Source organism: Rhipicephalus microplus, chromosome 2 (genome assembly GCF_043290135.1).
Source record: "Rhipicephalus microplus isolate Deutch F79 chromosome 2, USDA_Rmic, whole genome shotgun sequence".
Taxonomy (NCBI): domain Eukaryota; kingdom Metazoa; phylum Arthropoda; class Arachnida; order Ixodida; family Ixodidae; genus Rhipicephalus; species Rhipicephalus microplus.
The window spans coordinates 205,743,242-205,769,119 of NC_134701.1; the positions used below are offsets into that span (position 1 = coordinate 205,743,242).

The following is a 25,878-nucleotide window of genomic DNA, read 5'->3' on the forward strand; positions in this document are numbered from 1 at the left end:
GAACTGCTCGTTTGTGGCAAAAATGTTTCAATTGACATTTGGAAAAAACATGCCTATTCTGAGCAACAGCAAATTTGATATACTATTATTAAAATAGAGTACTCTCAATAGACAGCTATAGTTTACCATTAGTGTGATAGCGGGGGTTAAAGAAATAGCGTCACCGTGCCGCAAGCGTTAGTTGCGGACAGCATCTTATACTTTAGGGGAATAGCGTTTACATGGTTTACGTGCCCCAGCTGGAACCATAACGCCACCTAGCGGAGGGTGAATAAGTTAAAGAATAGTGAAAAGGTAAATAAAACGAGAATGGTTGCCTGTGTTACCGCTCGAAGCAATGTTACAAGTTTTTTTTTTGTAATAATAAATGTAAGTACACATGAACCATACACCAAATGCAAAAATATTTATGTTGCCGATTTGTTTACATTGTTCTTCAAGTTAGGCCTAAAGACGTTCAAAATGGGAAGCTATGTCAAAAACTATGCTAACCTATCCATAATACTCGGTCATCAATGCTAATTCTGAAATCAAGCAAGACCATTTTAAACAGTTAATTGCTGCAAACAAAATGAATCTTTTAACGTAGAATTATGCCAGAGTCACTACAAAGCGGGCATCCAGAACTGCCACCATGTTTTACGTACTCAACCACGTAAATGCGGTAACATTAAATCTGAAAAAATAGCATGCATATGGGGAGCAGTACGGGTCACGTACATTACTGTGCATGCGCACTTCGATCCCACTATCCCATAAGCCCGATATGCCCGGTAAACTATAACTGTCTAATACTACCAAAATTCTTGAAGAAAAAATATGAAGCCATCCAACATCAATGTTGGAACATGTCAAAAGTGGTAATGTTAGCTCAAGTATGATGCAGTGTCAAATAGCAGAAGTGGCGGTGCAACATTACTTCCAGTTCTCTGACGAGTCAGCAGAAAGCCAGAACCTCTACACTTTGCATGTGGCTTTGTCATCCTTTTTCAATGCTTTATTAGTATCGTGGATCAACACAAAGCTCGATATTTTATGCCTGCTGTTTATAAAAATGGCTAGGTTTCTCCTGTTCCATTTTTAAAGAACAGTATTTACAATAGGCAGGTGATTTAACTACACAGAAAGTTCTACAGCAGATCTGGAGTCTATAAAAGATCAGGTCTATTTGTCACAACTAGAAACTGGATCTCATAGTAAAAAAAAAAGAGAGCTGGAATAAACTTTGGCTGCCCAGACATTAAGTGTTCTTACTTCGAAATGACATAACCTTGTCATAAAGATACTGCTGCACAAATACTGGCGATACAGCAAAAGGCTTTGTCAAAAGTTTTCTTTCAGACATTTAATTTAGGACCACAGATGCTTGAAGGTGTTCCACAGATTGCTTCTCTTGTAACAGAGACGCCTGACATATGCAACGAATCCTTCCAATAATTCTCTGGTTTTTTCTAGTCAAGTGATAAAATGTCAAGGCGTACAAAAGAGAAGGTTCGCAATCCCTGACAACTAAAATGCAACCATCTTTCCAACCTTATATGGAATTGAAAAATGGACTTCCAACTTTGTATGGAATTGAAAAACGGACTCACTCGTGAATAAATATACACTTACAAGAGGATCCATGAGCTGCAGGCAAAGCAGCAAGACTGGTGCCAACTTTCCAATACTAAACATCTTGGTAATACTACCTATGTTCCAAGTGCATAGCACAAGGGAAAATTTGTTGAACTCCTTTCAAGTATGATCCGAGCCAGCCGGTGTGAATGAAGTCGGGATACAAGCGACGAAAATAAGTGTGCAGAGGAGTCACAGAATTTGATAATGTGGGCTGTGAGACCACCAGGTTAGACTTCCAGAGTGTAAAAAGTCATAAAACCACACTTGCAGCCACGTTCCTGTGTTCCCAAGTTCTCCCATTGCATGCCTTGCTTCTCTGTGCTGGTGAAACCCGGACCGTCAGATAGCGCGGCATTTCTAAATCTCAAAAAAATGTTAAAATCTGCTACTTTCAAAACAAAAATTTTGAAACAGCAACACACTTTCTTACAGTGGATGTCATATGCAGATAAATATTGATAAGCCAAGAGCAAAATGAGCACATCATACAGATATAGCAGGGCTAGGTCCTCTGGTGAGAGCCACACAGACTAAATGCATAAAAACCGTGTTGCAAACATTACAGAACTTGCAAAGCACATGAATTCCCTGAAACACTCTGTTATGATAGAGGGCCACAGATTACAAATTAAAAGGTTAGCCGCACCTTCATTATCTAATACATAGACCCGACGAAAAATAACACGCCAAAGCTGGGAAACACAGCGGCACCAGAAAGCAGCCTGGTCAAATGCTCTACGAAAAACCGTAGACCCCTTGGGCTTATTTCAATTCCCACACGAACAGCATAGGACCACAGCCCGAAGACATACAGTGACCGTTAAGAAAGTTTGCTGCAAGATGCTGCTGGGTTATGCAGCAAGGAAATAGAAAACCATCAAAAGACTGTGAAACGTGAGACATGCGCAGCTCTGTTAATCACAACTGCCATCAAATGACAGCACAGAAACGTTAACGCGAAATAAAAGCACATGCGTGAGGAGAGAACATTCGCATAAAGAAAACCACAGTAAAGACACAGAAAGGCAGACGCAGGCGTTGAGGGTGCTTACCTTGCTATTGGCAAAAAGCAAGCCCACGCCTTCCATGCATACTTGCAAAATGCCACCTTCACGTGTAGTCAGGTCCAGCACTGGAAACTCTCCTCCAAGTTCCGTGCCTACAGAGTGAAGAAGAATCAAACTCAACCCTGAGCAACATTTCAAGAGCTCAATTCTTGCATTTACTTCTGATGTAGAGTCGAACCACACTGATGCAAGAGACAAATGGGCATGAGAGACACCAGTGTTCCCAACATCGAAACAGGATTTCATAAGAAAATGCAAACACAGTACCCTGTGTATAAGGAATCCCTGATATGAAACACGAGAATTGCTCCCCGACATAGGTCGGCAAACTCACTCACGAGTCGACTCACTTGGACTCGGATCGAGCCATGAGTCTGAGTCTGAGTGAGTGGGGGGCGAGCAATGTTATGGCGAGTTTGAATCCAAGTGAGTACGGTTGAAGAACAAGCCCCAGTGAGTCTAGCTCTAGAAAATTTTGGAAAGTCTGAGTCCAAGCGAGTCCAAAGCGCAAGATATATTTCTTGAGTGAGTCTCGGTGAGTTTAACCTTTATTTTTATTTTTTTTCGACGTATTGTCCTGTATACTCATTTTCACCATTTCTATCAGCCTTATCTGAATTTATCTTTATACTCCCATCCACTAACATGTATTCCAAAGCAGTATCATGTATAAACCATTTCAATTTTATCTATTCAGAAGCGTGAATTACTTAGGGCGTGCCTAGGCCTCCCCCTCACCAAATCTTCCAGAGAAGATCAAAAGAGTGGACTGTTGGGCGAGTTGGTGCTTTCACATAGAAACCATCGTGAGGGCGCAGCAAAACACAACACACAGGAAGAGACAGATGAGGACAGGCGAGGACACCTGTCCTCGTCTGTCTCTTCCTGTGTGTTGTGTTTAGCTGCGCCCTCACGATGGTTTTTATGTTCCAGAGACGGTTTTGATAAATACTATATCTTATGTTGTCATCTATTTAAAGAAAAAGGTCCCTACTCATTGGCAATCATTCATAACTCACAATCCAAAGTACCACACATATACTTCATTATAACAAAGTTTCATCCTACATGAAAGTAAGTTCGTTATACCCAAACATTCGTTACAAAGGTTTATTCCTAACAATATATCTATTGCAAGACTATATTTCATTTACTTCATTATAACGAATATTTCGTTATATTAAGGTTTGTTATATCAAGGTGTGAGTGTATATTAAAAGGCGCCAGGAGGAGCACCAATTACGTGAAATATTAGTGTTAAAGAGCATTGATGCCACGGTCGAACGAGCTAATTCTAGGCTAACGAACTCATGAGTCAACTCACTTGGAAACACTCAGACTCAGATTGAGCCGAGCATCTAAGTCTGAGTGAGTTCGAGTGAGTTCGGCTGAAGAAAATTTTCAAGAGAGTGAGTCCAAAGCGCAAGATATATTTCTCAAGTGAGTTTGAGTGAGCCCCACAATTTTTGCCAACCTATGCTTATCAGTTCATGCCTCTTATAAAAGGGTTCAGCTATAATAATAATTGCTGAGGTATTATGTCTCAAAAATTATGAAAAACGCCATAATCAAGGGCTCCGAAAATATTGACCACCCGGGGTTCTTTAACGCTCCCCGAAATCTGAGCACGCTGGCCTCTGGCATATTCGCCTGCATCGAAAATGCGGCTGCTACAGCCAATATGCATTTACTTCTGAGACAGATACTGCTGCAGCTGCATGTAGAGTGCTCACAAGCCAATCTTTCCAGATACAGCTGTGCCAGATCTAGTAATTTACAAATAAGTAACTTTTCGCATTACAGAGGAACGCAGTTCTCCTCTTCTTTCCATGCCTGCACATGTAACGACTGCTACGTACAGTACTATGTGTGAGCGTGTGCTACTCACCAGACTTGAGCACATTTCCTTGGGCAGCAGCCCTCTCCATCGCCTCCTTGATACAGTAGTACATGTCTTTACACTAGGAAGGAAAGAGAAAGGTTCCTCGTAAGATGCAAGCATCTGCGCAGATGACAACCAAAGGCAGAGAATGAAAGCAACTTCACTTACTAACTGTTTCTAACAAAGATATGTTTAAAATACGCAGCCAGTAAATTTCTGACATAACTACAGCAAAGAAAGCCTAAACATACAACAAATGCGTGATCAAGGTGAAAAAAAAAAGGGGGGGGGGACTGGTAAAAACACGAGAGAAAAAAGACTGATGTTCTAGAATTTTAATGAAATTTTTGGACTTTACAGCATTACTGCAATTCCAGTTGCATAAACATTTCTCCCACCCCAGAAAAATATGGCGAACACAACCTAGATTGTACATGCAACATACGGGAGAAGTCGACAGCCTCTGCTGAGGAAAGGGAAGTTCGTGTTCTTTTCCTACTGCTTTTGACATTTGTCTCCACTGACACACTAAACACTGGAAAAGTTCTTGCAGCAGAGTTCTACCTGGACTAGCACGTGGTTGATCCTAATGTATAACAAAGATTGTTAACAGGGTTTCCTGAAAAGCCCTTAGACAAGCTAGAATTTATAAACTTGCCAAATTAACCACTCGTAGCACATAGCTACAAAGAATATATATTCTGCACCTCAAACACGCACTATGGACATGTACTGCCTCTATTGCACACAACTGCACAGCAGCTTTTACACCTTTAACAGCTTACTTCAATAAGACAATCAACTACAAAAAGTGTTCCTCTTCCACTCATGTCAAGATTGATTCTCGCACAATCATAAACTGCCAGTGCTGCTCACCTTTTTTGTATAGTACTTGTGGAGTTGCGTTTGGCCTGAGCTCCGCCTCCAGAGACAAAGTACCTTGTTTTTGGGGCAGTACGACATGTTCACCAGCCTCTCGTACCACCAACGTTCGATCACAACCCCATTGGCACCGCGCAGCACCAGTCCATCGTCCCTCACCTTGAAAGACACAAGCATTCAAAGGGCGACCGTAAGTTTTGTAGCCGGCAGGAAGTAACTGCAAATGAGATATGCAGAAAACTGCAAGGTGGTGGAAGGGTTGTGAAGGGAGGTAATTGAAACTCACCTTTTCGTAGCATAAAGCCACAAGGAAATCTGTACGGACCTTCAAAAATGAAGCTTCTAGATTGTGGAAAATTCGTGCTGGTCCGGAAATAAAACCCGGGACTTACGCCTTCCAGAGGCGGTCACTCTACTGATTGAACTAACCGGGAAGCTAGCAACTGGCAGTGTGACGGTGAATTTAAGGAGACTCTTAGTTAATAGAAATATGTTGAATAGAACACATTCACCTGGTCTCCTGAGGTTCTGTTTAACCAGAGTCCACAGTAGTTGACCAGCCCGAAGCACATGGACACAGAATAAATGCAAAGGAGAAAGTAGCAATCCTAGCTCTTAAAACTTTGCGTGCATTTCCTGCTTGTCAATAAGTTACTTCCTTGTTTCACTGCTTGGTTCAATGCCCTAAGTAAAAACTCAATGGTTGTGTGTGTGTGTGTGTGTGTATATATATATATATATATATATATATATATATATATATATATATATATATGCACGTGCACGTGCACGTGCACACACACACACACACACACACACACACAAGTGAGGAGGGAGAGTGGAATTGCGGTAAACAGAAGGAACTTGAATGGAACATCGTAATGCTATAGTTCAGCTCAGTTTGAGCATGAACGAAGGACGCAAAAGCGAAGAAGGGAATGACAAGCAACTACATTAGAGCACCAACTTGCTTAAACTGCAGTACTAGTCAAGTTAAATGGATCGGCAGTTTGAATGAAAGAATCACCTTGAATTAGGATGGCTATGTATTTTGGTGCTGTGTGCCCTTCATCTTTCTCAATAAACAAACTTCTGTTAAATAGTGGATATCTTCTGCATGCCTGATAGTAACATGAGCTGACGATTCTACGCTATGTCACTCCTTTTGACACTTTGTCAGTGGTTCTAGCAGCACATTATCCCTTGCATAAGCCACACCAAATCTTTAGTATAGCGACTGGTATGCGCAATCGCTCAAGATAACCACATCACATCACAACAAATCTGGCCTCTAAAGATGATGCTGGCTTTGGTCTACACATTCAACCTGAAATAGTGCTCATGTGCCCTGAACTGAAGGCGGTGAAAATGAAGGTATGTGGATTCCATGTTAATACAGTTTGCAGCGCAAGCACAAAAGTTTACAGAAGAAAAGCTTACGGAAGGCAAGCAACGAAAGGCAAAAAGAGACAACACGAGGAAAATGTATTTCCATGTGCATTACTCAGCTCTAAAATGTCCAGTTTCAATCCATGAGTACTGTACAAAGAATGATACAGTATAATTACACATATTAAGGTCCTACCAAGGAAACTCTCCAGAGTAACAACGTAGTTAAATGCACTCACCTCAAGAAACCTCACTTCCTCGTCATCAGTGTTTGTGGTGGTGTGAACGGTAAAACACTGTGACTGCATCTGTCGGCTTCCCAGGGGCTTGAGGTCAATTTCGTTTCCGTACTGTACGATAAAGGGAGGTACCAAAATGGCAAAAGGTAGAAGTAAGAGGTAATCAAAATTTCTGTTGGCTCTTTTGCAAAAAATGCAGTAAAAGACTATGTAGCTGTAACTTTTCACTTTACTGTCCCATTTGCTGAATACTTCAGTTGTTCCTATGATTTGAAAAGGGTATACGTATCCTCAACCAACACATATAAAGTCAAGGACAGAAAGAGGACTGCCAGCAATACATACCTTCCTGATCCTAGTTCCATTCTGGTCCTGCGACAAGAAAAAAATATATATACAATTCAAGCAAACTAAGTAACTATTAAACTGTGCACAAAGACACGTCCATAAGATACAGCATCAACTTCTACATTTTTCCTGTGTTTCATCAAAAAACGAACCTATGTAAGTGTACTTATGAAAGCAGGAACAATTAAGTAGTTTCATTTAACTTTGTTTCATTATTCATTATCTGTTACTTTAAGAAGTTCTCTTATTATCTGTAACACAGAAGCTACAAAAAAAACCTCGAAAGTACAGAATATTATCTTGAAGCTCCCAGTGGTCATGCTTACTGGCTGAAGTAGGTAGTTAGTGGTAAGGTACATAAAGTCTGTCAGAAAAAAAAATTAAAATATGGCATCTCGTGTGCCAAAACAATTAGCTGATTATGACACATACTGTAGTAAAGAACTAGATAAATTTTGACCACTTTGTAACGTCCCTAACGTGTGCCCAATACATAAAAAATAGACTTTTTGCATTATGTGCTTACATAAACACAGTCACCACGGCCAGGTTTTTACACTGCAACCTCAGCGCTAAGTCACCACAGCAGATGTTCAGTCCATTACAATAAAAAGTGTGCAGGTGTACCATCCATGCAATGCATGTCCTAATGCTTCAAAAACAAGCATTTGCAGTGAGCATTTGAGATGACCTCGCAATAGCTTTTGGAGCACCAAAGGAACACCTCAGCACTCATGCACTAAAGTGGATGGTTAAACTAGGCTACATTCTTGATCATCAAAAAAGTTTTGGATGAATGCAAACATCAAATAAAGCAGCCTCTACAGCCAGTAAATAAACCGATGACTTAATACTTAGTTGCACATTGCCAGAGCAATCAGTGCAGGGTTATAACTTTTCCAAGTCATTAAAAGGGGTAGGTACTCTTCCAATGTCGCCACAATATTATGGTGAAACAAATGTTCTAAAAACCACCAAATGTGACAAGCTTTACAAATTGCTACTGCTTCTAAAAAAAAGCACTTTGACAGCATTTTTCATGCCTTTAGGCATTGCACACCAGGAGTACTATGAGGTGTTATGTTTAGTCATAGAAGTATGCTGTCTGAGATCAGTATTAAGCGCTTATTCATCCTGACCACACGCCTGACAACAAAACAACTGCTCCTGAATGTATTGTTTAAATTATGTTGTTGACAGACGACCCATCAATGTTTTACTATTCTATTCAGTAGCCTCATTACTCTTGCAACTATAGCCAATCGACAGACACAGAAAATCATTATATATCAAAGCAAAAAAAAAAAGAAAAACAAGAAAAGAATTTCAGCCATACCACACAGTCAAGTGTGTCCAGCATGGTGTTGATCTCCGCACTGTAGACAAGGCTGATGTGACATTTCCCAAGCAAGCGGCGAGCCCGCCTGCGAATCTCATCCACAGGCACCTCCATCATCAGCATGAAGGCGATCAGGTTGGACAAAAGCGTTGACAGTAGCCGGTCTTCATCATGCTCCAGACGTTTCTTTTCTGGGCTTGACAGGTACCGGTACCTGGAGATAGGAGGACACCACTGATTGGCAGAGGCACAAAGCTGTAACGTGAGCGAGCAAGCACTTGAAGGGGTCCTGCAACACTCTTTCAAGTAGCCATGGAATGGATTCAATAAAAAAGCTTACTGCCTCACGAATTCACCACTGCGAAAACGTTTTACATCCTTCCAGTAAGAGCACTGTTACAAATAACTGTCGCACACTGCAATTGCATTCTCTGTTCTCTCGTCCCAACAACAGCACTCGAAGTTAAGCAGGAATAGGTGGCACAGAGAAAGAAAACACGTCACATGCTCACGAAAACACGTCATTAGGCTCACGAGTTCTCAGGAGACTCAACTACCGATCCGCAGCGTTTTCTAACCAAGCTCAATAAGTGTTGCAGGGCTCCTTTAATGCCTTTCGTAGATTTCGAAATGGATTCCGCTCACAAGGTGTGAAATGTGACTATAACGCACACCATAAGTTCAAAATGAAGGCATGAAAGTCACTATGCTCCTTACATATTTAAGGGACGTCCAAGAATGAGTACTTGGCCTATTTCGCTCTCTGCAATGCACGGATGCAGCAAGGAGTCAAACCGGCAACCAACCCTATTTATGCTGTCACGTCAGCCCAGTAGCTGACAGAGCCAGCATGCGGGCACGACAAATTTGTAATACGGCAAATTGCAACTATGTCTTATAGCATTTATAACACGTAGTTCACAAAAAGCATTATCTTCTATTGGAAACTTGATGTCTTGCCCAATGAGATGAGCTAGAAATAATAGCCATGGCGTTATGGCGTTGGTTTACCATGCTCTATGGTAGCTGTACGTGTCACATGCATATAGTAAGCAACAATTTTGTCACTTCATTTCCCAATATTTTGTATAGCACATAAATCAATCGTGAAGTGCCGTTCTTTTTTTTTTTTAACTTCAAATTGTCCGATTTCAGCATTGCTCCCTCTAACAACAACGGCAGTAACAGAGTGCTGTGGTCGGCTAAGAAAGCATGAAGTGCAAAGAGCTGGCATGCTTGCCTTTCCATCAAAACCCCTGGCTGCTGGTCCATCCCTATGAGGTCGCGTTCCTGAGCAACAGCATCAAAGAAGGCATCTTCCCAGAACTGAGGCTCACTCCATATGTTGGCCCGATCTTTCCCTGAACAATTAGAAAAACGAAAGCACACAGATGTATCCTGCTAAAGACAATAATAAAGCCAGAATGTGGCCATCATGACAGCTCAGGTTTGAACAATTTATAGTGAAAATATCCCATATTTTCCAGCAACTAACAGATCATTTGTATTAAAAGTAGCAATAATATTGACTAAGTCATCCAAACCAATATGGACACACAAGTAGGTACTGCATTTAAATTCAACTTAAGAGAAAAAAAAGCATGAAGTTCAAAGAAGTTTCATGGATCTTTTCTGGTAAAGACAGATGTTTTCTCGTGAAGCAGCGATAAACTTCACAGATATATGCCACATTTAAAACGAACTGGCAGGTTCTAGCAACCAGAGAAAGCAGCACTTTGTTATCTATAGAACAGAATGCAGTCAGTCAATATAACGAGATATTATACACTCAAATCTCATTGTACCAAAGTCACATCTGCTCCCAAAACAACTTCATTATATCCGTAAATTCGTTATAAACATTTGACATTCGTTATAAATATTCGTTATAAACCTGTGACAAGAGTATTCCTCATTTACTTCGTTATAACCAGTAATTTGTTATATCCATGTTCGTTAAATCAAGGCTGAGTGTGATTTTGATGAGTAGCGATAATTCTGAATAGTGCAAGTGGTGTAATCTTAAAATTTCAGCTGGCTCTGTTAAGAACGGCGCAGCTTTGAAGAAATAAAATTGCACGTTTATTAAGTTATGTTGGTAGGAACGTGTTAGAATTGACTACGACGGTTAAGACTCTAGTTATTTTTTAGCTGTGCAAACATTACAAAGGTGCCAGAGAATAACAGAATATAAGTACAACACCGTAAAACATATATCCACTGTGTTCCCTGCATTACTTTAACAAGAACACCAACTTTCTAGAAACTTGCCTAATAAGAAAACTACGAATTTCTCCAGTGGTAGCTGATCAAGTAAACCTTTCATGAAGGGAAGCAAAGTTAGCAAAGTGTAGTTGATGAAGCACTTTACACATAAAACTTGTGGTTGCAAGAACTTCAGGAAAGGCGAGTATTTTGCCCCTTTCGACAGCTTTTTGGTAGTGCTGGCACAACAGGAGGCTCACAAACCGCAAAACAGACCCTGCTTAATCTGCAAACATTTATTTAAGTGTTTTAAGAACTACGACGGGGCACACAGGCAACTTGATGTAACAACTCTGAGGTTATGATTGTTTTGTTTGCAAGCTCAGCGGTGAACACTGACCTATCAATCCCTGATATATGTACGTGCGGCACTGTGGTGGCGGAGACGAGCGGGTGGGTGTACTGGGACTAGCCCCCTGGCCCGCCTGGCTGCCGCTGGGGTTCCTGCTGCCACTGGTGAACCCAAAGCCCCCACTAAGGCTGCTCTTGGTGCTCCAGATGCTTGAGGCACGCATCTGCCGTGACATCATGAACTGTGGGGGTAAAGGAGGAAGAAAGAGGAACCCATACCACAAACCAGGATCATAACACGGTTTTCGGTGTCTCCAGGCATGGGCAAGCATCTTCAATGCAGTCAAATAATTGGCGAGCCTTTTCGTTTCAAACACCTTACAACTACTGCGGTGTTTGAGGAAAATGCCTAGTAGATTTCCTTGTAATTATGACCTGACATGTCTTTTGCACGCTCTGCTATGACTGTTGGTAAGACTGGATACAACTATCAGTAGAGGTACGCGTGAAAAAAATAAATAGCATGCTGTGATAATACACCACGGTGAATGAGATTTGTGAGAGCATTGAACTGGCAGAGTCTATGGCTGCAGTAACGTAGAGACCAACCATAAAAGATTCCCCAGAGAGACAATATAAAATTTTGAGAATTTCCCAAAAACTTTAATCTAAACAAGTCCCCCCTCACACAGCCCTTCGAGTTCTTGTTAAAATTAAGCAGCACAAGCTACTCACACATATTACGTCCTCACACCAGAGCAAGTTTAATTTTCACTATCTATCCCTGGGCAAAAAACCCTTGGCCAAATGAATATCTCATGAGGAAATCGAATGAGAGACCTTGCATTCTTTTTCATTACTGCAAAAGCATCTCGAAGATAATGTTATAAGTTTTCAGTGCCATTTCACTATGCTTCATAAAGTGCTGGACTACTGCTACAAACTTGCTCGTGCTTTGATTGCTTTTACAAGCTAGAATAATCTTGTGTTATCTTGATCCACTCATTTACACCTGCAATATGCCCTCTACTGCTACTAGCTTTCTCGCGTCATCCTGTAGTTGTAATGCACTTCCACATTCTTGCCATGCGACAAGCCAAAGTGCGAAAATGTCATGCCAAAAAGCGGGTTTAAGCTTTCAGAGAGAAAACTTGCCTCTCACATTACAGTAATACAGAACACTACATTAATACAACAAGCACGCATACACACAAGCAAACAACACACGCATGCAGTAATATGCAGGGCAAATAATTGGAAAAAGCACCGTTCGTGTCATAGCCTAGTTTTTCAAAGAAAATGATAAAGACTACCATCTACGCAATACCACCAAGTGTACAGTACCGAATAAGAAAATACTTTTTTTTTACGCCCATGTTATCACCAATAAGTAACTGTGCCTATGACGTATGCTGCATCAATAGTACTAGCTTGATTGCTTACACAGCAAACAAGCCACTGAAACAGCAAGTAAAGATGAACTACACAACGCAAACATAGGTTGTACACCAGTGCACTAGGTGCCTTCTATGTTATGTAAACAGGCAGACCAGGTCTTCCCCAGCATGTTACTTTTCACTATAACTACAATGCACTCCATTCGATCTTATAGATCAAAGCAGTTCAACACGTGAGACCAGAGTCGCTGCAGTTCCCTATTTTACTTGTCGTGTGTGCTGTTTCAACCAAACATGAACCATCACAAACTAGTAAGCAAAATATCAGTGAATGAACTGAATGACTTATCAGGGGGGTTTCTGAACTGAATGACTTATCAGGAGGGTTTCTCTCTTTTAATACGACAAAATGATACTTTGAATTATGACAACTCATCTAGCTAGGTCGCACACAATATCCTATTTCGCATTGCGCCATGAAAAATTTTTAAGGGCTGGAATCTGACTCGCAGTGCACTAAAGGGCCCCTCACTAGATTCGTCTGGAAATTTCGATTGCACACTAGACTTTGTAAATTGCTGTTCAGGGACAAGTGCTGGTAAAATATTTATTTACAAGGGCGAAGTGGTGGTCAAGAACCAACAAAATTGATTGCAAGAAGCTGAGCGAGCAACCCATCCCACCCGCAGAAAAGGCCTTCTTCTGTTTCAGAAATAATTTTGAGCAAGGTTAAAATTGCTGAGAAAAAATATACACAAAGATTGTCACACAATCTATTTTTTTTTCTGCAAATTTACTCATATGCTACACCCTTCATAAAAACTTGAACTAGCTAATCCAATACAGTACCCTCTCCTGCTCCTTTGACAAGTATTCACAAACATTCTTCTTCCACTTTTATTTAAAATAAAGCTGAAGACAACATTCTCCTCTGTTGTCCCAAGTTTGAACTGTTGTCTGTTTGTGGTACGTCAACCTGGTGAGAGGCCCTCTGAAATAATCTAGAAGTTAAGGATACACTTAAAGGAGAAGTCTCCTGTTATATCATACTTTCAGAAGTACTCCTATATTAGACGGCCAAGTATACAAGAAGCAACTACACTGTAATAAGCAGTGATACAGCTCAAATACTTATTCTCATCCACATGTGCTTTGAAGCGCTTTAGAAAAAACCTGAACACTTTTGCAATGTGTGACACATTCATAAATGTATAAGCTATAACTAACTGAAATTTTTTAACGATGCTTTTAAATGTGAAGTGTTTTTCATACTGAAGGTATACCAAAGGTGTATTTGTTAAATGTTAAGTCTGCTTATTACAATGTTAGCTGTTCACCATACCTACACAGTGACATATGTAAAAAAGAGATACAAAAATAGCATGTTCTAAATTTTTGCGCAATGCTCCCCTAATTCAATGCCTACAAACTAAAAAAGAAAGTAATCAAACGACTAGGTAAGCACTAATCTAGTACTACACGCGAATGATAAAAATATTCACAAACGTGGTATACTCGAGCAGCCACATGCCCACTAGGCCAACTACCACTACGAGGAAGCAGCAGAGGATGCTTAATACTCACGCCGCCCGCTTCCACCTCACTGTCAGAGACGGCCGAGCGAAAGGAGGCGTTGCTTCCACCACGCGACTGGCGAAAGAAGGCAGGGTTCATGGTCACGCTGCCTGTATCGCTGACATTGCCGCTGGGCACCGTCAAATCCGAGCCCTGGCTTGTGCCGGCGTCCGACACCTATGCAGGGCCACCCCAGACACAGGAGCGGGCTCTTGGTTCACATCATGCGCTATGATTAAAACTCACTCTACCCACCACCACCACACAAGTGCCAGCTAGGAAGCATGAAGGGATGACAACAGGCAAGCCACCAGCCCAGCTGAATGCATCCGCCCGTATGCATTCAGTGAGGACAGGTCATGGGGCTCAAAAAATCGCTATGTCTTTCCACAATGCATATTTTGTGTCGCACCGCTGGGATATGACCTGGATACAACTCGACTCCCAAGAAATACGGAGTTACATTGAAGTCTAATGTGGTCGCTCGCTATTCATTATAAAGAAACCAACTGGAATAAATTAGACTTTTAGAAAATGTCTCTGACCACTATTATCTTCAAAGAAAGCTGAAGGGCTTTCAAAATTCAATGAAACTTTGGGGTGAGCAAGGACCAACTTTATTGTCGACAGTGTTGCAATTTTTTTTGTGATTGTTGCAGCATGAGCTTTACACTACGCGAAGGAAAAGTTTGTATTGCTCCTCCTACATGAGCGCATTGAAAGTGTGGACATGGCAACCCACGTTATCTTCACTTCCTTTGGCGAAACTGTGCTGCATTTTAACCGAAGGTACCCGCCGCCCTACTCAACAAAACAGCGCGAGTGCTGTTTCTGTGACAAAGGCTCAAATAAGCACAGCGAAGATGAAATTTATGCAGCCATATATGACATCTAAAATAATGACGAACAGCCAAGCGCAGCATGAACACGTTTCTCTCGTATCTTCGACCGTGGAAGTAACGACTAACTCGGAACGTGCGGTTGCCACTGCTAATCCAAAAGACCATGCTTCAGCAATGCTGCTGGTGCAGATAAAGTGGCATACCGAGGAAGACGTCGCCGCGTTCACTCAGCATCTCAAGAAGTCCTTTGGCGGCAACCTCCGTTTTTTGCCAAAAAGTGCTACCTACTTACATTCACCTTTAGGAAATGTCACATTGCTTCTTCAAATTCAGCAGGGATCAAACTGTCCTTACATGCTCCAAAGTCATTGTTTTAAAAAAGTGCCCTCAGCTTCCCTTTAATTGTCTTGAAAGAAAGACGAAAATTTTCACTCATTCTGAATCAAAGAGTGTGCCTAACTGAGCGCCTGTTCGAGACAATCCGATAGATAATTTTTCTTTTTCTTTGCCTCACTCAATACATAATGTGGTCAACCGCAGAACATTGAACGTCAGAACAGCCAAACCCGTATCATATATGAGCATACAAATTCGTTTTGCAAGCCAAACTACAATTTTCGCAAATCTGGCCAAGTCCAGCAAAACTTTATGCAAGGTAAATTGCTGCATTTTTGTACTTTTTAAGATACAAAACAAAAAACAAACAAACACTGTGATGCCAGTAATGCGTCAGTCATCGGCACCTTACGTAAGTTGTCACACAAAAGTTACAGCGCTCACTGATAGTTAAGGGCAAGGGACATTTTATGCCTGAAACCTTACAATGAATTCACTCAAGCAACACACAGGCTATAACTTCGAGGAAGAAAAACTGTCAACACTTCCTAGGCAGTCCCCTTTACAAGTACCAGTCAAACAAGGCACTACTAGTACTCTGTTTTGATGACCTGACGAGAACTGCCATATCTGACCAACGAATACCAGCAACGGTACCATTGTGTTTGCTTATGCTTGTCTCGTGCTTGCTTCAGTAAGGTTTAGAAATTCATAATAATGTAGTGGCGACTGTTGTATGATTATATCAGCAACAAATCGAATGTTGGGATACAACAAAAAAAGGCACAAATTTGGTGGAGGCCCTGTTGCAGTCCTCGAAGCAAATTCATGGTTAAACACATCACCTATACGTTCCATACGCATGAGAAAGACCAGTTACGAATGTGACACCTTGTATCAAACAATGTTAAGTGATACCACTTAGTTGGACCCTGATGTATGTATAGTATCAGACTTCAAAGAAAATTTAGCAATTTTCAAAATGAGTGCCCCACTGACTAGCAGATTTAAAAAATTAACATGATACACTATAAATTAGGTTAGTCTAACAAACAATAGACTAAGGATCATTGTATACGGTAAACAAAGATACTAAACTTTTTCACTTTACTTCTGTGCATACAATGACACATAAACGATGAATGACTGTTTAGCATGCACAAAGCAATTTCAGGAGCAACAGCTACTGCTTGGAGAAGACCGATGTTGAATCACTGGACGTTCAAGTGACGCTGATTGTATCAAGTGGACTACCTTCTTTGCTCATCCTATGCATGATGTAGTCTGGAGTTCACTGCCTCGGTGAAAACAAGAAGCACTTGGACAGGTGCTTGGAATGAGGCACAACACAAAGAGGGAAGACGAGACATGTATTCCATTTAGAGCCCTCACAGTTCACCAATGCTGTTGACATCATGGCCCTTCGACTAAGGCTGTTTGCTGCAGAACTAGCACAAAGAAATTAAAAGCCCCGTCGTTTCTTTAAAGCGATGACTACTCTACTCAGAAAGCCATAAGACCACCTCTGTGGCACATATCCATGCCCATGGAGTAAGTGCAGACAGCTGCAATGACATACACATGGCCTATGCGCTGATGAAAGGCACACATCATAAGAACTCGAAAAAGCTTGTTTGTCCTCTGGTAGCCTACAATGTGTACATCAGGGAATTAAACTACCATGGGGCAATGTGCGACTCTCGCCTACCCGCTCGTCTCATTATGGATTCAATTGTCTTGTCACAATCGCAAGGTTTACAGTCACAGCCAGTTATTAGTATTTCCTAGTACTGCACAGTACAACCTGGTATCTAAAGGAACACTGAAGGCAAATAACATTTCATGTCATAGTGACACAGTATTAGCTAGGGGCAATCAGTACTGCGCAGGAGCAGATATTGTGTTTCAACGAACTGGTGCCTGTTTTCACTCAATAGCAGATCTACGTACAAATGCGCACATATGTGTTGGCAAAAGCCGAACAAGCCATGTTCCTTGTTGAAGATTTGATACTTTGTTATTGCCATCTTTTGCTATCGCATGATTGTGCAAAAGAGCCGGATTTTTTAGTGTTCTGAGTTTTGCCTGGATTCTTACGACAAATGGTCATGCTGCATCACTTCTCTCTTTTTTGGTCGATGTGCATCAATAAGCTTACTTATGATGCAAGATTATTCTAGTGGTCCCTCAGGTTATGTTACTGTTAAAACATAGAAACACAGAATGGGAAAACTCACAATGTAATAAAGCTTGATGCTGCAATTATGGCTTCATTATACTAACGTTCTGCTCTATATTTTTAGATGTAGTCTCACTTTATTGAAACAATGCAGCAAATTATTTATTTCTATAAGGATCTGAGGACAAATTTCATTTTGCTTGTCATATTCATTATATATATCACTAAATCCTATTTTGCTATTATGAGGTCCCAACTAGCTGTAAAATAACAAGCTACGCAAAATAATCAGAAGAGCCATAACATGCAAAAAGACTCCTGGAAGTGAAAATTTTTCAGTAATGCTATGCGTTCCTGAACAGAGTCATACTTATCCTACATGTACAGTGAAAGTTCGTTAATTTGCACCTCATTAATTCAAACTCTCAGGGTAATTTGAACTGATGGTCACAGTACGACCACGACACAGTTAAGCCCCCTTTATAAGAGACAAGCACTAGGAAGGCCCCGCCGCGATGGTCTAGTGGCTAAGGTACTCAACTGCTGACCCGCAGGTCGCGGGATCGAAATCCGGCTGCGGCGGCTGCATTTCCGATGGAGGGGGAAATGTAGGCCTGTGTGCTCAGATTTGGGTGCACGTTAAAAAACCCCAGGTGGTCTAAATTTCCGGAGCCCTCCACTACGGCGTCTCTCATAATCATATGGTGGTTTTGGGACGTTAAACCCCACATATTATTCATCAAGCACTAGGAATCATTTTATACGAGATGCTCCATATAAGCAGCGTACCACGCACGCATTATCTTATCAACCCCTACTTCAATGTAGGCACAGTGGTGTCTCTTATAACCAATTGTCCGTTACATTAATGTCTCATAAAGGGCTTAGACTGTATAGGCATCTGTAGGTTAACCATCTCATTAGTTCACGTGCACATGGGCTCCTCCATCAATACTTTGAACTGCGCCACTGCATTGTGGTATTTTATACTGCTGCAGCAAGCTTCTATGGCTCAGCGATAAATGGCTCCGAGCGCTGAGCACACTATAGTCGGACACGCAACGTCAATGCTCTCACTTTTCGCATCATGCGGTGGTTTGTGCCATACGTGTCTGTGTAGTCTCCGTGTTCTTTGTGTGCCACACATTCAGTCGCTAGGCCTCGTGTACATCAGAGCTACGAAGTCGTTCGGTGCCGTGTCGCGAGTTTTGTACTACGTGCAGTGATGGTGTAGCCAGGTCACGGCAACAACTGTTGCCAATTGCTTCCACTACAGTGGCTTTTTTGTGCCCAATGAGGGCACAGCTTCCGAGTAAAACAAGTGCGAGGCTGAGGTCATTCTTGCTGGACTGCGATGCGCTGGAGCATGTGAGCTTCGACAACTATGTCGATGCAGATCGCAGCGCAATGGTCTATGGCACAATCACCGACAATAATATCATCGCGCAAGTGACTAGCGGAGAAGCACTTGCCATCGATGTAGGTGAGGATGATGAAGAGGATGAGGTGCTAAGGCGGTCCTCAGCTTCAGAGCTAATGGAATCTATGCGTGTCGCGTGCCTATTCTTCAGCTTCGAGGAAGGCGAGGAGAATGTGTTCTGCGACGTTTACATGTAAGAAACAAGACTATGGCGATTGAATTGAAAGAAGAGAAGCAGAAAGTGATCAGGGATCATTTTTGCAAATAAATATTTTGAATGATTTTTTCAACAACACGGTCTCAATTCTTGCCGTTATTTCAATAAATGTTGTTAGTTTGAATTTGGTTCAATTCGAACTTAATGAACATCCTTATGAAATTCAAATTAACTAGCTTTTACTGTACTGGAAAACCACACTAAAAGCCCATAGAGGTTTGGTCAAATGCACGGGTGCTGTATTGCAATACTGCAAGTGTATATGGGCTATTATGATTTATTAATAAGGAACATTACATAACCGAATTTTTCAAGCAGTCAAGACAAAATACCAACAATTAGAGCAAATATTGTAGCGGAAGCTGAAGTACTATTCGGTGCATACGATGCTTGAATGATTTTCTGCAGATGCTACTCTCGAGACAAAACTCATTCAAATGTTCACCATGAATAAATGTAACAGCTTAAGTCAAAACAGCTTACTCAAGTGCCCTACATACGTTCAATGGTCGTCAGCTTTAATTGAGGTGCCAATAATTATCAGTTTATCACACAGTGCGTAGGCAAGCTGCAGCGAAAAAGAGGTGCTTTTTCCAAAAAGTGTGCATGACACAGCAAAATGTTTTTCTTTCTTTTCCCTCTGTCTCTCTTTCCCAAGTCAGAAACAAAAGGAAGAGAGAAGGGTGAGGTGCCACAAGACAACGTCCATGCAAAATAATGTAGGCCTCGGTGTGATCATTTGTGCAAAAAAAAAAAATCACTGGGTGAATACAACATTGCACCAACTTTTCAAAGCACCAAAAGCCACAGAGATAACTGTGCAAAAGGCACCTCAAAATGTAGAGGCAAGAAAAAAGAATAGAAAGATAAAAAATGTGGAAAAAGAAGCATGCTTTCCCCACAAGGCATGTGTACCAAGATACCTAACGTTACTTATGTACAACGAGCTGTGATATAATTAATAATAAATACACATGCAGAACGTGACAAAAACTCGCTGTCAGATAAAAGCTTTCACTGAATTCAGCGAAGTGCCTGCTTAACTGTACTGTGCTAGCTAAACGAAAAGGATAAAGTCATATTCATCATTTCCAACTTCAGCTGTAGGACACGAAGTCAGGACCAGCCTTTAGAATACCACAGTGCTTCCAAGAGACTGCTATGCCACAGTACACACAACAACCCTTAGGGGTTAGAATGGTGTGAATTATACGAGGCACACCAATGACAAACAGCATGTATCAGAGATGCAGAACATCTGGTGACACATTTGTGATGATTGATCAGCCAAAGTAGTGGGAGCTGCATTACTACACTGATGCAGATGAAGTTTAAAGTCAGGAATCTTTATTTTGCTGAGTGCATCATAGAGTACAGAATCAATTGGAAGTGTCCTGAATAGAACTCGACATTCGCGTGTCATTTCTAGTATGCAACAGTGTGCTCATCTACGATCACAGATAGCAACTCGCTACTACATTTCACGCCAGAATAACAGCTCCAGGAGCCGTTTCAGGGAGGTTTCTAGATTTCAAGGATTTCTTTGTCAGCATCAGATAGGTAATTAGTAAAGAACAACCACAGTTTGCCCTCTTCCTTAAGAGTCCTGAAAAAGCACACTCCAATGGAAAAACCCCAGAGCAAAAGAAAATGCATGTCTGCAAAACCAGTGCTTCTCGATCGAACCCTGTCTCAAAACAAGCCCTGCAGCTCTCGACGTCGAGTCTAAAAACAAAGCTCAGTGCCAAAGGCGGGCATGCACACCTAACCACAGCTGACAAGAAGCAGGAAACGGACACGACAGACAGACAATCCAGAAGAATGAAAGCCGAGGGAACCGAGAAGGAAGAGAGAAAAAGCATCGCAGGTTCGTATTCACTTATCGTACCTCCGAGTCGATGCTTGTCAGTTTTGAGAGGACGAGCTTTTTGGCATTGAGTAGCCCCCGGAACATGTCTGATGGCTCGTTTGAATGGTCGATGCTTCCGGTAGAAGGGATCACATTCATCTGCGGAAGTGGGTGCTGTTGGTGGGGTGGTGGTGGTGCGTGCTGAGACATGTCAGTCAGGCCTGGAATGAAAAAAAAAAAAAAAAAAAAAAGACCGCAGCATGTTCCATTTAATGAACGGCTCACCACAAACTCATCATCAGAGCAAGTGATAAATAATGAAACCCTTGTGCAACCCAAAAAAATTGTGTCTGCAAAAAAGACGTAACCTTGAGAGTGTGCTGAGCTTGAAGCCAAAAGTGCTGCAAAACATAGTTGATGCAGCGCTGAAAGAAGAAGACGTGGAACCAAAAAGTGCAAGACGAGCACTCGTCCTGTGCTTTCTAGTTCTCTGTATTTGTCTTTCAGAGCTGCATCGATGCAAATATGTATTTCAGCTAGGCACACTTCCCATTCTACTGCTACGAAAATTAAGAAGGCGCAGCTCATCAGATCATGAATTACCATTTAGATCAGAATTTCAGCACCACCAGGAGTGCAATAGCCAAAAAAATGGGCCCCGTTTATGCATTTATTCTGCAAATGTCGCCGAAAGAGGATAGTCTTGCATGTGGAGAGAGTGAACAAAACATTTATTTGATGTTGTGCTCAAGAAAATCGGTGAATGGTATTCTGGAGGCACTGCGTTAAGAGTGCCTCGAGCATGCAACGGAGGCGAACGACCGCATTAAGTCACGTCACACGTGAGACATGACTGCCATCTGGCAGTTTTTTTCAAAAACAAAGTGCATGGCTCTGAGACGGGTGTGCGCGCCCGCCTCAGAGGTGATAAGGTGTAGAACGCAAGGCGACGAGTAGGTGCCACCACCGTCTCGTTTTAGCAAAGTGTTGGAAACACTCGCCTTTTCATGCAAGCGTTGCACGGTCAGCGCTGCGTGATAAGCGCTACGGTCCTTAAAATTACTTATGTAGGACTTTTCTAGTAAAAGGAGTACATGCAGAATACATACGTGTTGTTATGGTGCCCCAGACACGCGCAATAATCACTTTTTAATTGACAATTTCACAAGTATGAACGCTGAATCTTGAGCTACATAGGTGGGCGCTGCAAATGGGGTCGGCCGTTTCAAATACCCGATGCTATTAAAAGTGGACAAACAGACAAATGTACGGACAGACAGACAGACAGACAGACAGACCAAAATTTTTGCGTTGAAGGTTTTCAAGAAAGACTATCGTCTTTAATAAATTAAGCAGCAATTTTAGGAGCAGCAAAATGTTACTCTTGGAGCACTAAAATCCAAATTTGGAGCAGGTTACGGAAAAAAAAAACATTCCTTATCATAAAAGAGCGAATTTGGAGCAGTATAAAAAAGAAGGCTTACATTTACAAAAAAACTGTTCGAAACATTCAACCCACCTAAACCGTGCTGAGTGAACATGAGCACCACTATTTCAATAAAGTGGTATTCTAAATTACCCCACTGAGCAAACATTAAAGTCCATATTAGCATTTGCCACGCCTGTCGAATCCTTTGACAGACTCTGCAAAGGCGAATGTGGCTATACCGAATTAGCAGCCTTGAAATCCGAGCGATTCCTAAAACCGAGAAGGGAGGTGGCAAAAAAAAAAAAAAGTTTGGCGCACTAGTTTTTTTTTTTCTATGGGCAACAGGAATGTCATCTGCTGGTCCAAATGATTGCCAGTAACTTTCTTTGACTTCAGCGATCATACTACTACTCACAATTATGTGGTGCATTGACGTATGAGTAATTGAACAAAATGTGCTGTGTACCGTGACTACAGCTAACAGCCCCTTCCAAATCATAACACTTTTCCACGTGACGTGTACTGCAGAAAAGGTGGCTTAAGTAGCGCTCTGCGCGGGTTAGAACAAGGTCAAGCAATTTTCGAACCGCTTCACACGCCCTCAACTCTACCCCCACTCTTTTCTTTCTTTCTTTCACGATGGGATTAGGCTTAGCCACACCTTCTCGGCTCACTTGCGGGGCCAATTCGACCAGATAAAGTAGCAGAGGCACATGCCTGTTGGCCCGGCGATGGCCCCAGATATATATTGCCAAAACGACATAAGTTCAAGTTAGAAAAATATTTCTGTCGTTGCTATGGCAACCAACATGGCGGCTGGCAATGACGACATTCGCAGCATATCGATCTTGTTCGCGCGCGGAAAATGCGGCATACGTTCCTAACATGCCATAAGCACCTGGAGACTAAAAAATTCATAATTTCCACAAAGCATTGATGGCTACGGCAAAGCTTTTTTTTTTTTTTTTTCGCTTGACGTTCCATCGTACCAGCGATAGGTATCCGCTGTGATCAGTGGACTGATGAGCGCACGACGTTGTTACTTTATATATAGTTTATCTGGTCGATCGCGCCTTGCGAGTGTCCTCACCTAACGAGTATATAACACTGTGGTTTAGGGTTTGGGCCTGCGTGCTTTGTTTGATTGATGATGTAAAGTGCAGGTGGCCAATGTTGCCTCAATTTCTCACTAAAGTTAGCACACCTGAGATAATTTTGAGGCTAGTCGTGCATTTTGGTGCAGCGTTGCTCAACTTCAGCCGCACCAATTTCACAATTTTGGAGCAGCTCGAAGCAACTATAGGAGAATGTATCAAAATGATGCAATTGGCGCAGCTGTTGCGCCCCTGCACAACACAATTGACAAGTAAATGGTAGGCTTGTGGGAATAGAGAATTTTAGGTACGAAGCAAATTCAAAGCAAATAGTGATTTCGGTCAAATAATTTCGAATCGAATTCGAATAGCAATACACGTTACCTATTATACGAAAAAATTGGCATATTTGTCGTTATGGAATTAACCTGCTCAATACTTTTTGAAATTTTAAACAAGGCCAGTGCAGATATTCCTTTTTGTTCAAAGAAAGTGGAAACTACATAGAAATATATAAATTTGAATTTCTGTAGAACACACATGATAACCTGCAAAATATATTACATTTCAGAATTTACTATACTTAGAGCATTTAAGCCAGAATAACAAGCTTTTAAACTTAAAAAACGAAGAATAGACGTGAGGGCAATGTTAATTTAACATTGAGGTGGGGCTTCACGGCAGTGCAGATTTTTCCTAAAAATACTGCGGGACCCTTAAGCTTCAGCTTTAAGAGTTGAGTGCAATAGCGATATTCTGTTCCTAGGGCGTACTTCAAACGCTTAGTGTATAAAATCTTTTCGAACTTGCTATGCACCCACTACATGGCCTCAAGGGTGCAGTAGCGTGTGTGCCTTTTGTAGTGGGTGACTGGCTTTGAACTATGAAGCCATTGTGATAATCCCATGTTCTGACGCCTGATGGCAATGAATGCTTGTACACCGCATTATTACAACAATATTTCATGTATTAGAAAGCATGTATATGGGATGCATGTGTTTGTAAATCATGAAGGTTACTGTCACTGCATTTCCAAGCAGAGGAAGTGATTTCCACTGTATCCGCAAGCAGAAGCGTGGCTGTGTAGTCGAACACCCGCTTGCTATGCAAATGACCTGAGTTCGAACCCCACTAAAACCCAGAGCTTTTAGGGGTGAAGCTCCTTAAAGCGGCACCCGTTCGTTCCTCGTCGTAGTACGTGACATGTCTTATGCTTTGACCTGCAAGGTGGTGCCGGTGGGAGATTTCTCCTGTGCATTGTTGAACAATAAAAAATTCGCAGTGTGCGCGATAACTAAAAGCCGAATTCTCCTGTCTCTCATTCCCCATTAGCAGCCATTGGCATGTACATTGAGCACTATCTGACAGGAAAAGGTTGCTACGCTACACTCGCTGGGCGTAACGTCCTCGGTTTTAGAAAGGTTTAGCGAGCGTTGGGCTGCAGTGCAATGAATACAGTGAACTAGTATATACCATGAACTTGAGGTGGTTAAAGGTGGAAAGTAGACACGAAGCGCAAGCTGTAAGAAAGCATGCGTGTGCCACCTCTCCTTTAGTCCTTAGAATGTCCCCTGGATGGCGGTGCTTCTATATGCGGAATATAATGTCAAAAGATGTGAGATAGTTGTACTTGGAGTGTTGACTAGATGGACGAACGGACACACAGACAGATGCATGAACGAACGCACGGATGGCTGCACAGGCGGATGGACGCATGGACGGACGCAAAGGTGGATTCATGGACGAACGCAGGGACCGACGCACGGATGGACGCACGGACGGTCACACAGACAGACACATGGACAGACGGAAGCAAGAATTAATGGACGGACGGATGCTTTGCCCCACTCTCCATCATTCACCCCGTGAATATGCTGCCATTTTTTATTTTTTATTTTAATTGCATTTTTCTTGACTTTTCGGTTCTGCAAAGATTTAAGATTTTTGGGTCACATAATGATTATGATTTTTCACTCACAACTAATGATGTCGCCGCCGGAATTTCAGCAAAACGAGCTCTTTAACGCTATCACACTGATAGACATTTTCCTCGCTTACGACCCTTCCACAGCAATTAAACCACCTTTACAGAGGGTTACATACAAACCAATATACACTTAAACAGCTGCTTTCACAGCTTAGCAGACATCCACTGCAGTGTAATCACCTTAATAAAGTGTTACATGTGGACTAATCTACAAACCTGATTGTAAAAAAA

The 25,878-nt window shown here is 41.8% G+C and overlaps 1 protein-coding gene across 4 annotated transcripts in view; it reads right to left on the reverse strand.

Annotated features, from left to right (window-relative positions):
• Positions 1-25,878, reverse strand: part of Rab3-GEF (Rab3 GDP-GTP exchange factor) — a 71,218-nt gene that overhangs the window by 11,740 nt on the left and 33,600 nt on the right. For 3 of the 4 annotated variants that reach the window (XM_075887275.1, XM_075887276.1, XM_075887274.1), the window contains 10 exons: positions 21,177-21,358; positions 14,304-14,471; positions 11,372-11,564; positions 10,007-10,127; positions 8,764-8,980; positions 7,425-7,451; positions 7,080-7,190; positions 5,446-5,610; positions 4,576-4,648; positions 2,673-2,779 (listed from right to left, as the gene is read on the reverse strand). In XM_075887275.1, the coding sequence (XP_075743390.1) occupies positions 2,673-2,779; positions 4,576-4,648; positions 5,446-5,610; positions 7,080-7,190; positions 7,425-7,451; positions 8,764-8,980; positions 10,007-10,127; positions 11,372-11,564; positions 14,304-14,471; positions 21,177-21,358 (1,364 nt within the window). The remainder of the gene's footprint in view (positions 1-2,672; positions 2,780-4,575; positions 4,649-5,445; positions 5,611-7,079; positions 7,191-7,424; positions 7,452-8,763; positions 8,981-10,006; positions 10,128-11,371; positions 11,565-14,303; positions 14,472-21,176; positions 21,359-25,878) is intronic. The other variant, XM_075887277.1, reaches the window with a different exon arrangement.